Source organism: Gambusia affinis, linkage group LG09, assembly GCF_019740435.1.
Source record: "Gambusia affinis linkage group LG09, SWU_Gaff_1.0, whole genome shotgun sequence".
Lineage (NCBI taxonomy): Eukaryota > Metazoa > Chordata > Actinopteri > Cyprinodontiformes > Poeciliidae > Gambusia > Gambusia affinis.
In genome coordinates, this window is record NC_057876.1 from 5,248,776 (window position 1) to 5,262,660 (window position 13,885).

General features: G+C 39.1%; 1 protein-coding gene across 1 annotated transcript; it reads right to left on the reverse strand.

Annotated features, from left to right (window-relative positions):
- Positions 1 to 1,064: 1,064 nt before the first annotated feature.
- Positions 1,065 to 13,885, reverse strand: smad5 (SMAD family member 5). Its single transcript, XM_044127410.1, has 6 exons — positions 13,411 to 13,885; positions 8,128 to 8,433; positions 5,722 to 5,811; positions 4,351 to 4,572; positions 4,012 to 4,268; positions 1,065 to 3,918 (listed from the first exon to the last, which is right to left on the reverse strand). The coding sequence occupies exons 1-6, from the start codon at positions 13,811 to 13,813 to the stop codon at positions 3,775 to 3,777; spliced, it is 1,422 nt and encodes a 473-aa protein (XP_043983345.1). The 5' UTR covers positions 13,814 to 13,885; the 3' UTR covers positions 1,065 to 3,774.

Consider the following 13,885-nt stretch of genomic DNA (forward strand, 5'->3'; position numbering starts at 1 on the left):
AGAGAACACTGTTAAAACATTGCGATATCAGTTACCATTGGGCTTCTTATTCGTATTTCCTGCAGGTGTGTGAGATATTGTGTTCTGCATTTTCGGAGTTTTACGGTAAATATAAACGTGGACCAATCGGAAGTTATCAGGCTCTCACAGCCAAAAGAGGCGCATTCAAAAGCACGCTGTGCCTTACAGTCCAATCAATATTAAAGAACTGGAGATTGGAAACATAGAATAAGTAACTATAAATTATATAAGGAAATATCTACGGTCGATTTCAGACATCGAAAGAGAAATTAATAAAAACTTTTTTGTATTATTATTGGTGATGAAAACGTTCTACGGTGTATGTTCACCGTATATTCTGCGGTCCAGCATATTGTAACGTTAGTTTAATGTTAAACTAAACGTTAGTTTAACATTTTCTAAACTAACGTTTAGTAGTTTAAACTAACGTTTAGACAATGTTAGTTTTCTAAACGCACTACAGCGTGATGTCTTAAACTATTTTAATTACAAGAATTCAAACAATTTTAGACTTTGAAAAGCCATTTTTGAAACCTGACCCAAAATTTGGCTTTTGGACATATTTGCGCATTAGACAACGTGTTTTGTTGGAAAGTTTCAGTAGAGTCGGCAGCCCAAAGTACATTAAAGATATGTTGCATCAACCTTCCAGTCTTCTCGGCTCTGCTTTGCGTCATCAGAACCAGAACCAAACCTGGAGAAGCAACATTCAGTTTCTATGCTCATCTAATCTGGAACAAACGTCCACAAAAGTTTAATAGAATTTACCTTGTTTTTTTAGTTTTTAAAAATATATATATATAGTCCAGGATTCCCCTTTAATGGAAATATTACAATATTCTCCTACTGACAATTATGTGTTTATAAACTGTTAGGGGCAGAATCAAGCTAGGCTTCATTTACTTAAGATTGAGAGTATGGTAACATTTTAAATCAGTTTTTTTGTTCTGGTCAGTTTAGGGTTCCTCGTTGTTGGTAACTTTCCAAATGTAACACATGTCGATTTCCATATTTGCCTTCTTTCCTGAGTTAAAAAATATATATATATATATTATCTTTATTGATTCTCAAGAAAGTATCATTTACATAAACTTTGGCCTCTACATCACAAGACTAACTTCAACATTTGAAATAAGGTGGACAAGTAGACCATTGCATTATAACAGTCAAAACAAAAATCCAACTTCACTTCCCTGAGAAAGATTATAAAGCAAGGAGTAAAGACAGTTTGAAAGAAGAAACCAAAGAAAGAGAAAAAATTAAGTTAGAAATGTAAAAAGCAAACCACCAAAAAAAAATAAAAAATACATCAACAAAAGACATAGTATAAAGTAATTATGAAGTATGGCTGTAAAAGGAGAGTGGATTGTAGAAGAGATTTAATCACGTTTGGTCTCTAAAAATGAAATCAGATCTTTTTAGTTTTACATAGTCGACCCAAATCTGCCACCAATGACAGAATTATCCAGTCTTGTGATTGAGAGGCTGTTATTGTTTCCATTTTATGCATATTAAAGGTTATGTCGATCCACTCGTCTAAAGTTAGTTTGTCTTGTGATAACCATTGTCTTGTAAAGTTTTTCTTACTTGCTATTAATAAAATAGTCATCAAATATTTCTTTCTTTTTGAAGCTTCTTGAGGAATTATGCCAAAATACATACGCTTGATCTCCAAAGGAATGTTCTGCTTGAAAATACCTTGTAAGGCCCTATTTATCTCTTTCCAGTAATCCTTTATTATTGGACAGTCCAGAAGACATGATGATGGTTTGCGTTTTGATTTCTACATTTTCTCCAACATGCTGGAGGATTTCCATCATAGTGGCGTTTCTGAGCAGGTGTGATAAAGAATCTTACCAGATTTTTCCATCCAAAATTTTGCCAGAGATTTATTATATGTCTATTGGTATCTCCACATTATTGTCAAATTGTCCTCTCTCTTCCATCTTGCTTTGATATGTAGGGTTGAATTGTGTTTGAGATCCATTAGGTTTTTATAGATAAATTAAATAATTTTCAATTTATAGGCATTAATACAAATTTCCATTAGGTTTATATTGTTGTCAGTAACTGGCCCAATTTTTAAGTTAACAGAGTTTCTTATTTGTAAATATCAATATAAGTCCTGTTTGTCCAAAGAATATTTTCTCTGGAGTGTTTCAAAATCACTTAAGATTTTGTTGTTCATTATTGTGCACAGGGCAGTGATTCCCTTGGATCTCCAGTTTGTTTAGTGGGAAGTCTGAGTCATTTGCAATCCATTTCATGATTGCCAGGTCGTTCTCTAGTGCATTTTTTTTTTAAACGATAGTTTTCCACACTCTCAGGGTAGTTTCCATCCACCAGGTTATCTATATCATGTATGAAACTTTGTAGATTTGCATCAGCCAGAATTGTCTGTACAGGAATGGGTGTCTTCTTTCCTGAGTTTTAAACATAAACTTCCTCCAATTTTCCCTTGCTGCTTCTAGTGACTTTATTAACCATAATAATGTTTGGTCAACCAAACGGCATATGCTCTAGAGTACACTGCAAATACACTCCTTTATTGACCAATAAGGACGCCATATTTGTAGGTTAGATCACAGCAAACAAAAGCCTCCAGCGTTATGTACTCAAGTGTTTCGACGTCACATGGGCTGCCTTTTAATTTTTATGATTCTGTCATGACAACGTCTGATGTAGGGTTTAAAAAACAAAGTATGGAGGAGGTATAAACCCCCCCCCAAAAACGTCCACAGTGTTAATATTACACACATTAGGAAATTAAAGCTGACTCGAGTACAGAGACAGAACCATTTACAAATACCTTTTTTTTTATTTCATGGAGCTAATAAAGTGAATTAACATAATGCCTTGGTACCCAAGTCAAAATTTAATATGCCTCCACAAAAAAAAAAAAAAAAAAAAAAGAAAATCTATGAGTGCACAATATTGTTAATACAGTGAGTCTGGAAAATACAGCCACTCTTACTTAAACTTGAGAGTACAAACAAGCCTCAATAATGGTGGTGCTCATGTTGTGTTTTCACAATATCTACCTCTATGGCAACAGATGCAACATTAAAAATGTTAGCTTACGGCATGTTTTACTTGTTCAGTGATCTCCCATATCAAAAGAAACAAACAAAAAATAAAAACTATCACATTGGCATACAGAACTTTGTTAAAAGCAGTAGCACAGTGTTCATTTCTAGCAGTAGACTATAAAAAAAAGCATTTGTTATATCAGACTACTGGTAAACATAACTGTGTCCATCTCTTAACTGACAGAGACGATGTAAGAAAAGTGTTTCATAGATTTTCAAACTCTCCGGCAGATGAAGCAGAGCTGTGAAACCGTCCTCTGCTTAATTATAAACTACAAATAAAGAAAAAGTTTAAAAAAAACAGCAATTTAACCCATGCCTAATTATCATTTGACAGATTCAGGCCTAGGTTGTTCCATGCTGCGGCGTTGTCGAGCAGTAGTGTGTCCATGTAACTTCAGTCTGCTCTGTGTCCTGGTGTTTTCTTGCAATATTAGTTTTTTTATATTTAAATGAAATGGTTTCTGGCTGAGACCGTTGATGAATTCCTGCGAGAGCTTTACATCCCTTCCCAAGGTAAGTGTAAACAGTTCAGCCATTAAGACAGCTTTAAATTACAAATCAATGTAAAAAGGGGATAAAAAAAAAAAAAAAAAAAAAAGAAAAAATTATAAAAGAAACCAAAAAGATAAAAAGGTCTTCTAAATCTCCCACAAGTCTGTTATTAGGACACAGAGGAGATGGGGTTGAGAGGCGAACCCATCTGTGTCAGCACTTTATCCAGCCACTGCAGAGGCCCGTGCAGGTGCACCTCGATCCAGCAGGGGGTGCTGGTGACATCCTGTCGGTGGTACTCGGCTCCCCAGCCCTGAGAAATTGAAAAACGCACCAACAGAAAGGTAAATCATGACTTCTATTGCTGCTGTGAACTGTTCCAAAGTAAAAGCGTGCGACTCGTCACCTTGACAAAGCTCATCCTGATGGTGCACATCTTGGTGAGCTCGTAGACGGCCTCGAAGCCGTGGTTCACCGACTGGGCCAGCAGCTGAGCGAACTCCTGGTTGTTGAAAATCTTCAGGCTGCACCCGCTCGGGATCTTGCACACGGTGGTGGGATGGAAGCCGTGGTGGAAGTTACAGTTGCGACTCTGGACGAAAATGCTGGTGTCGCTGAGGCACTCGGCGTACACCTCCCCTCCCACGTAGTACAGGTGCACCCCTGCAAAAAGGCACCAACAAAAAGTGTCAGTGACTGAAAAGCGGAGGGAACACCTGCTGCGTCCTTCCCGTTGCCGCCGTACCCTTGCCGATGTGCCTGCGGGTGTTCTCGATGGTGGAATTGCGGTTGACGTTGGACAGCAGTCCGAGGCAGAAGCGGTTCTTGTTGTTGGACGGGTCGGTGAAGCCGTCCACCAGCACGCTGGTCGACGAGGCGTGGTAGGCCTCGCCGACGCGGTTGTTGAGCTCGTAGTAGACAATGGAGCACCAGTGGCTCGGCTCTTCGTACTCCACCGGCTGCACGTCTGGAAGAGGAGCGAGATACGTTTCAGCTTTTAGTGGGACGCAGCGCTAAACTCTGAAGATTCTCACAAAATCAAAGCAATTTTGACTTGGAGGAAGTCACATTAGAGATCAATCTGGCAGACTTAATACAAATGCTTTAGCTTTTTTTTTCATTTCCTGAAACACTACTGTTTCTCAAATGTAGTAATAATTAAATAAAAAAATAAAAAAAAGGCAGAGTCAAGCTCATTCTCTTAAACACAGAGTAGGAAGTAGCACAAGCTATTTAGCATGATGGGTAAAAACTGCCAGACCTGCAGAAGTTTCAAATGCTTATTGCATTAAATTCAGTGTTTCTGTAAAGCATAAAGCTACACTGGATCAATGAAAACACTTATCAATTAAAGGAACTTTGAGAGGAAGGAAAAGAAGTGGAGGAGGGGAAAAAACACAGAGCAGAACAAACATGGACAAAGATCGATTGTGAAGCAGAGCCAATTCAAGAGCTGGGCTGAGATTCACAAGGTTTGGTCTGGACTTAGGGATGTTGTCAAGCCTCAAGTGTATTGGCAACATCACCAGTCTCTAGTTGGATTGAGGGACGCTTGTTCACACGATAAGTCATTAAAAATAATGGAAGCGACGGGTGTAAACAGAGATAAATCAGATATATTCATAATTCAGCTGTGATGTTAACGCTCATCATCTACCAGCCATTTGAGGAGACGTCAGCATCTTATTCAGGTGTTGGAGCGACAAGCTACCCGCTTCTGGATTCAACACATTGAAACGAAACAACTTTTTATGGACTCTATGATGCTGCGAGAGCTCTTGGGGATCCAGCTGCACATTTTCCAAAAACATAGTCAACCTCTTGCTACTTCCTGTCATCTTCTTCAGCGGTTTTGCCAGTAGTAACATACAACCATCATTTGTATTTGATGGTTTAATGATCCTGCTATCACTACCCTTGAATAACCAGGAATATATGGTAATATGACTTTCTTGTTATCCATTATAACTAAAGGATAAAAATCAATCCGGATGCAATGAATGTATTTTCAAATGATTTACTAACAATATAACCTTTCTATAATATTTCAGGTTTACCGAGATGCATCTGCATCTTTTTATTTTAGAACTCTCCAGATATTGTGTGCAGTTCCCACCTCTAGGTATGCTGCTGCTCGTTTCCATGGACTGGCTGTCCTGGACCAGCTGCTCCTCCGGGGGCATGTAGGCTGGGGGCGGGGTGTCAGCTGAGACATGAAGAGCAGTTAGCAATGGATGAGACCAGTTGTTGCTGCTGCTGGCAAATGGTCACACACACACACACACGCACACAAATCTCCCCAGACAATCATCACAGGATCTGTACCCCGGAAACGGTGTCAGATTACACGTACGCCTCACTTCTGAACCACATGCTAACTCATTCCCGACAAAGAGCCAACGAGGCGTTTGAGTCCTTACAGGAGAAGAAGAGATGGAGAGAAATCTGAACTACGACATGCGTCTGGAACACCAAACAGGTTTATATCCTGAAATTAAATTAAAAATTCCCACTCGACTCCCTGCAGCAGATCTGGACTTTTCACTGTAACATCCACCGATTAAAAGAAAAAGCTTTTTTTGTTTATCGCCCAAACCCAAACAATTCAGTGAGCTTTTTTTCAGCTAAATATGCAGCTACATTTCAGCAAATAAATGGAGGAGGATAAAGGCTTCCTGATTCCATACTTGGTGCCTTTGCTGGAGACAGATACCCTGGATGTGGCAGACAGAACTTTGCTAGCATTTCCCATTAAGGTGTGGTTTGATTAGGATCAAACTGGTAAACTCATCTGGTTAAGAGTTTTGCAAAAAGCTGCAAAATACCACACAGTGTGAGTGATATGGCTTAAAACTAAAATCCGTTTTGTTTTTTCTTTCATATCACATCTGATTTGAATCCATTTCTTTCCTTGATTTCTATTTTTTTAATTACAAATGACAAAATATTTTCAAAAAGTGGCTTTTATTTCAGTCGTCCCTACTGTGCGTAGAACGACAAAGTATTAGAGACAGGCTACGAGAATTTTTTGCTTAATCACGAGAATAAAGTCATAATATTAGCAAAATAAAAACTACATTTTACCATCAGAGCATGTTAAATTATGAGAAAAAAGTCATGAGAAAAGATCTTTGATGGAGTGCACTGACATGAGATCAGTTGGTGTACTTCTTTCTTTAAAATTGACTCTTTTGCGCAATCATTTTCAAATCCAACTACTAATAATTTGTTGCTGACGCGTTAAAATATTCAGGATTTCTTCATTTATAAAACAGAAACTCATAACTTCACAAGATGATCAACATTCCTCATTTGACGTTTTTTTTGCTATATTTTGTGGAGGAGTTTTAATATTACAACTGAATTTATTTTTGCACGACTACAATTTTTATTGTAATACGACTTATCTTTTGCATTGCTGCAACTTTTTTCTGGGAATACTACAAATGTTTCCTGTAAGACAACTTTTCTAGGAATATGACTATTTTGTATTATTTCAACACTCTTCTGGTAATATGATAAATGTTTTTCATACCATTATGACTTATCTGGTAGTATCACAACTTATTACTATTACAACTTTTTTCTGGTGATATGACGTTTTTATATTTTATGAAATCATTCTGGTAATGTGCCAACTGTTTTATGTACCATTGCAACTTTTGTGTTGTAAGATAGCGACTTTATTCTCGTTATAAAAAATATAAATCTTGGCCTAGGCCTAGTTCTTCATCGTAGAGTTGACCTGAATTCAAAGTCCAAATAAATAGAGGCTGTAAAAAAACATTTAACAAAAAAAGCCGCCCTGGGCGTGCTGACGTCACTCTGTACTGTGGAAGCCCCTTTACCCCCACCCCCACCCACACAAAAAAAACCTTCATTTTCCTAATATTAAATCTTCGAAAACCAAAAATATTATTAATTGCTGCAATAGATTTATCACCCGGCTGTAACCGTGGTTTTACTTTGAAAATAACCTGAAAGCAAAGGAGCTAAAAAATGAATTGGAGCTCAGAATGACAAAGAAGTAGTAAGATAATGTGTCATTATTAACAGGGTTGTCACAATATAATATTTTGACAATTGAAGCCAAAGCTAAGCAAAACACCAGATACTCAAAACAATGGACAGCAGCAACCAGCAGGGGGAGCCTGGTGCAGGTTCTGGTCGGCCATGACGGTTCAGGAGCATCAGCAGCTCTGCAATGTGAACCTCTGAGCTAATTTGGGAAGATGAAAACGGCTTCGTTTGTGTCAATTCTGACCCAAATTAATATTTTCAAAGAGTTTTCTTAACAACCCTAGATACCAATGGTACACACAAACATTTATTACAGTCTGTCTCCTTTTAACTCCACTAAACAGATTTTTTTATATATACATAAAATCATCTGAGCTCCTCTGAGACGTGTGTTTGTGAATCCTCGCTTTTTGCTGCTTGCGTAACACAACAAAAGCAGCTCAGGAAAAACAACAGCCTGGCGTACTTCCTGGGGTCGGGTACAAGAGTGAGCTTGGCGTACCTGGGAGTTGGAATGGACTGGAGGGCCCCGAGCTGGCAGGAGAGTTGGGGTAGGTACCGCTGCTGGCTGGAGAGGAAGGGTAGGGGGAATTGGGAGAAATGGGGAAAGAGCCGCCGCCGCCGCCGCCTCCTCCACCTCCTCCTCCTCCGTTGCTGTTGCTGCCGCTGTGCGGCTGCGGGAAGGAGTCTGGGAAGGTGGCGTTCAGGGGCATGTGCGGCTCGTTGTGGGTGAGGTTGCGAAACTGTACGAGCAAGCTGTGCTGCGGGTTGAACTCGCTGTGCCTCGGTACCAGGACCGGTGGGAGAACTGCATGGTGGAGAGCAAAGACGTCCAGACAGGAACATTAGTTTAACACAGGAAACGCACATCTGTAAAATATCAGGTGGCTTAGGCTAAATATTTACGCATTTGACTAGAAAACATAAAGATATTTAAGATTCCTAAAGACTCGTCGCTCTAAACAACTCAATTAAAAAGTTAGCCAATTGCTAAGGAAATAGCAATTCGCCATTTCCTTAGCAACAGCCAATTGCTAAGGAAATAGCAATTCGCCATTTCCTTAGCAACAGCCAATTGCTAAGGAAATATAATTGCATTTTTAGCAACAGCCAATTGCTAAGGAAATAGCAATTGGCCATTTCCTTAGCAACAGCCAATTGCTAAGGAAATAGCAATTGGCCATTTCCTTAGCAACAGCCAATTGCTAAGGAAATAGCAATTGGCCATTTCCTTAGCAACAGCCAATTGCTAAGGAAATAGCAATTGGCCATTTCCTTAGCAACAGCCAATTGCTAAGGAAATAGCAATTGGCCATTTCATAACAGCCAATTGCTAAGGAAATAGCAATTCGCCATTTCCTTAGCAACAGCCAATTGCTAAGGAAATAGCAATTCGCCATTTCCTTAGCAACAGCCAATTGCTAAGGAAATAGCAATTCGCCATTTCCTTAGCAACAGCCAATTGCTAAGGAATTGGCTATTGCTAAACTTCAATGCTCATAAGCATTGAAGCTAAAATTACGCCAGGAGAAATAAAGGAAACATATGCATCAAGACTGAAACTATTGTTTTTAGTAATATATTGACTATTCTGATGATCAACTGGATAAAACAAATAGCACATTCCACAGATTTTTAATTTAACATCTATTAGCTAGCAAACAAGGGTACATTAAAATCTTTTAAAAGGGTATATTAGCAGCTACTGCTGCTAACTAGCTTGCATTCTTGTCTTGAGTTACAGAACGCAGTGAAATATCTGTTCACAACTCAAAGCTTTGCATGAGAGTAAAGTCCCACAAGAAAAAAAAAAAAGCTACATAGAATGAGATTAAATAGTCCTGCCTCAACAAAATTTAAGACAACGTGATTAACGTGTTTAAGGCTAACTTTTACTTTTTCCGATGAATTTCAGACATTTTAAGACCTTAATTTTATATGCTTTAATTCAAGACTTTTTAAGGATCCTCTCTCCCTCATCGTTCGAAACCCTTCTGAAAGCCTTCGTTGATATGCTGCAAATGTGCAGCGTCTCCTGACCGACATGTGATCCACATCCTTGAACCAGTCAATAAAGAGCTGGCGATCTCAAGCAAGCCCAGTGTCAGAAAGGCCGTCCTGTCAGGGTCATCCTTCAACGTGTTTATGGAATGTGTGAATGACATTAGGAGACGAGCGGGGAGGTTTATGCAGGGAAAGTGCTGGGAGTTTAGCCCGAGTGGTTTGTGCGCTTAGAAAGCTGCTCTCTGATGCCACACCCAATCTGGAGTGCCTGAGGCATATAATCTAATAAGACTCCTAGAGCTAGTGATATTGATTTTCTGTGAAATGGAAGAGGCGGGTTGAACAGGCCTGCATGATGACAGCCTGCTGACCTTTGTGGATTTGTTTACCAGATCCTCAGTATTCCGAGCTCCAAGGGATCTGGAACGCCTCGGAGAACCATTCATCATCCATTTATTAAAAATGAAAAAGAAATAAAACCCAACCTAAATCATTATGTCTTTGTTGTAAAAATTAAATTACGACATTATGGTAGTGTGATAATTCAGAAAATTACAGAGTGTGCTTATCGATCGCCTTGATTACAAACACTGCCGCTAATGCGCGGATGCAAGTGCAGGAAATCTTTTTAATTGTATTTACGGTCACAGTCATATTGATGTTAGCAGCAGCTGCAAAAGCGACATATTTCATCCGCTTCCTGTTTTAACTGGGTTAGGGTTAATGTCAGGTGGTGGGCTGCGGCATCTAAACAAGACGCTACAGCATGAGAATGCAAAGATGAGCAACTTCTAGGGGGAAAATAAATAAACTCGGTTCATCCAAGACAGAAAAAAGTTTGTCCTGCTGGGGTTTCTGCAGCTCTGAAATAAAGATTTTCTCTTTTAATTAACTTGCAACAGCTCAGACTGTCGCAAAGCAATAATCATCTGTTTAATTTAAACGGGACAAAACACAACATACTGGCTACAGTCATGTCTGCTAACCATTTCTCTCATTTCACATTGTTTTACAGCCTGTGGCAAACACTGGAAAGAAGATGAACGTCGGAAAGTACGCTGTTAGACGAGCATATTTAGGTACGCACAAGGTGCTAAGCAGCAATTAGAGTGGAATAATCTGAGTAAAATACGTTGTGCAAGTGTGTGAAACTGTTGGTTGATGTGGCTGGAAATAAAACGATAAATACCTAAAACTACAGACTAGATGTATCCATATGGAAATAAATTCTAGATCAGGTATCGTGTCTGATCTGTAAGGACAGATCTATTCAGTCTAATTCTAGACTTTGTGGTCTGACTGACGTCATGCTTTATTATTTATTTTACATTTTATTCGCAATTCCTGATTGAACTTTCTGAACCATTTGAAAGAAAGTGTGTTACAGTTTGTCTGTTTTGGTCAAAACAGACAAACCTTTTTTTGATTTTTCTGACACTTCATAGTACATTTATTATTGTTTCAGCTGCTTTGTTTATTTGTTTTGGATATTTAAAATGTCTTCCAGTTACAGTGTTAAAGGACCTTTTGGGAAATAAAGTTTCAAGTGAGGGAACTTGCATTATTATGGCGTTTATCATCATATTAGTTGAAAACAGTCTCAAAAAGACATTATTGCTTAATGCAATAAATTCTGGGACAACTTATCATCCAGTAAAATATGCCATTATGACAGACTGAGCTATAAAAATCATTTTACTCCTTGTGATCATCACAAGGAGTAAAGAACATCTTTAGTTCAGACGAGATCGAATAGATTTTAAAGCGGCAGTATTATGTGTTTTCCAGGCACATAGTGCCATTTCTAAAAAATGCTGTATATACAAGATATGACTTGACTTTAAAAACTCTTGTTCATTCTGAAACTCCGCCTTCAGGAAGTCATCGCAACATGATTCCTCTCCGAACTCTTAAACAACGTTTTTGCCAGAAGTAGCTCGGATAATGAGCTCAGCAGATGTTCCACCAGGTATTTGCCAATTGGTGATGGCTAGTCTGAAGGAGCCGAGTTGGGGAGTCGATGGTTAGGGCTCCTTTGTGAGCTGGTAGCTTGGAAACTGTAGCTTTGAGGAGGAGTTTCGTCCTCAAAGGTGGAGGTAGGTCCACCCAAATGTAATGGTTGCCATGGAGATTAAAGAGTTTCTCAAAACAACACTCCAGGTAGGTTTTTGATGCCGCAATTACATTACAACATGCTGCAGAGCTAAAAAAAAAAAAAGTCAATTTTACATCACACTTCCCCTTTAAAGTTAACTGTTTTCAGTAACAGAGCAGCTTTGTGAAATGAAATCAGAGGAAGTGCAGAAATCTAAGACGTTATCTGAAAGGAAGGGTTGTTTTTTAAAAAACATGTTCAGGCATGCCTGGTTCATTCAGACTGCAACAGGGAAAAGCAGAGTGAACTCTCAGCTGATTAAAGTGTGGAATAAAATACAGTTGGTGCCGTTTGACACGTCAGGCCTTTCAGCATCTGTCGCTCACAAAATACGCTGGATCAGCATAAGTTTGAAGACGAGCTGCACAACGGATCCAGTTCCAATCCAAATAGTAATATCGATGTGTGCAATACTGCAATCAGAACATGCAGGACGTATTTATAAAGCATTTGGCCAGTTGGAAATATGAATCAATCAGAAGAGATATCCCAATTTCATTACAGCAATTTTAAGAATCAGTATTGCAAGCACATATTCTCCTAATGTTGTGGTTGGCAGCTTTGTGGGAATGTGTTTTACATTCTCTGAAGGTGGCAGCATGTTGGGATTAGCTCTGTTACTTACATTCAGATTTTTTTCTTAGTTTTTAATTTTTTTTTCCCTGTTTCTGGCAGAAAAAATAAACAGTTTTCTGGACAATTATTCCCTCTAGTTTTGGATGCTGTGCAGCTGGAACAAAATTTCCCTTTGGGATCAATAAAGTGAAGTCATGACTTTGTGATCATTTTTGCCATTGTTTTAGAATAATAGCAAAACCCTCTCCATTGTGTGCTTTCACACACGTCGCTTTTGGTTCAAACTATAAATAATTGAAGATCAATTAATGGCAGGATGGCTAGAAAAAAAAAAAAAAAAAGAGATAAATTGGTGTTCTTATAGAATAGCTTTTAAACCCAAATCAGATGAAACTCAAAAATCGGCCATAAAAATTCTGATCAGTAAATTTTTCTCTTCCTTTAGTGAGAACAGGGTTTCCCATGGTGAAATTCAAGGACTTTTTTTTAGCATTTTCAAGGTAAGTTTTCCAATTATTCCACCACTTAGGAGATTCTAGAAATACAAATGAACTAAAGAAGAAGACCGTTTCAATTCACTATTTTATGGCATGAAATTTCACTATTATTCATTAAATCTTCTAAAGGGGGAACAAGGAGAATGCAAAATGTCTCCTACACAAACCCTATAGACAATAAAACTCTCTAAAAAATGTTCTCGTTAAAGTTTCTGGCATTTAGCAAATAGAAATGATTTTGGTGATTCTAACTGACAAAACAAGAAAAGTTTAGTCTGATTTAACTTCAGACAGCAATAAAAATAAATCTTTTATTATCTTTAATTATCTGGTTTCAATTGTAAACGACGCCTTACAAATTTAGGCTTTTAATCACGTTAGGTTGCACTTTAACAAACTGCAGTTTGAAGATCAAACACTTTCAAGGACTTTATACAGAAATCAAGCACTTTCCAAAACACCCAAATAAAATCCACTCGTTTTTTGATCAGCTGTATGAACCGTGTGAGTTTTATAGCAGAAAACCAAAACCAGTCGGACCAGTAGCACCTACCAGGGCTCTCTACTCGCTTGTAGTGATACGGGTTGATGCAGACCTCCTTCTGCTTGGAGCCAAACGGATACTCGCACACTTCCAGCGGCTTGAGCTCATGGTGCGACTGCAGGTCCGGCCAGCGCCACACCCTGCAGTAGATGACGTGGGGGAGGCCCTTCCTGTGTGACACCTGGAGACGACCGTCCAGCGATCTGGGGATGGTGACGCATTTGCTGGGCTGACCGGGACAGCTCAGCGCCTTCTCCAGGTCCTCCATGGCGCCCTTCTTTTTCTTCAGCTTCTTCACCAGCGCGTCCACCGCCTTCTCGGCCCATTTCTCCTCCTCGTCGCCCTGCTTCCAGCCGAGCAGCCGCTTGACCGCCGGGCTGGTGAAGGAGAACAGGCTGGACATGGAGGTCATGCTGCTGGACACAAGACTGTCGGGATTGTCAGTCAGTTCGGGGATATAGGGGAGGAAAAAAAAAAATAGAAA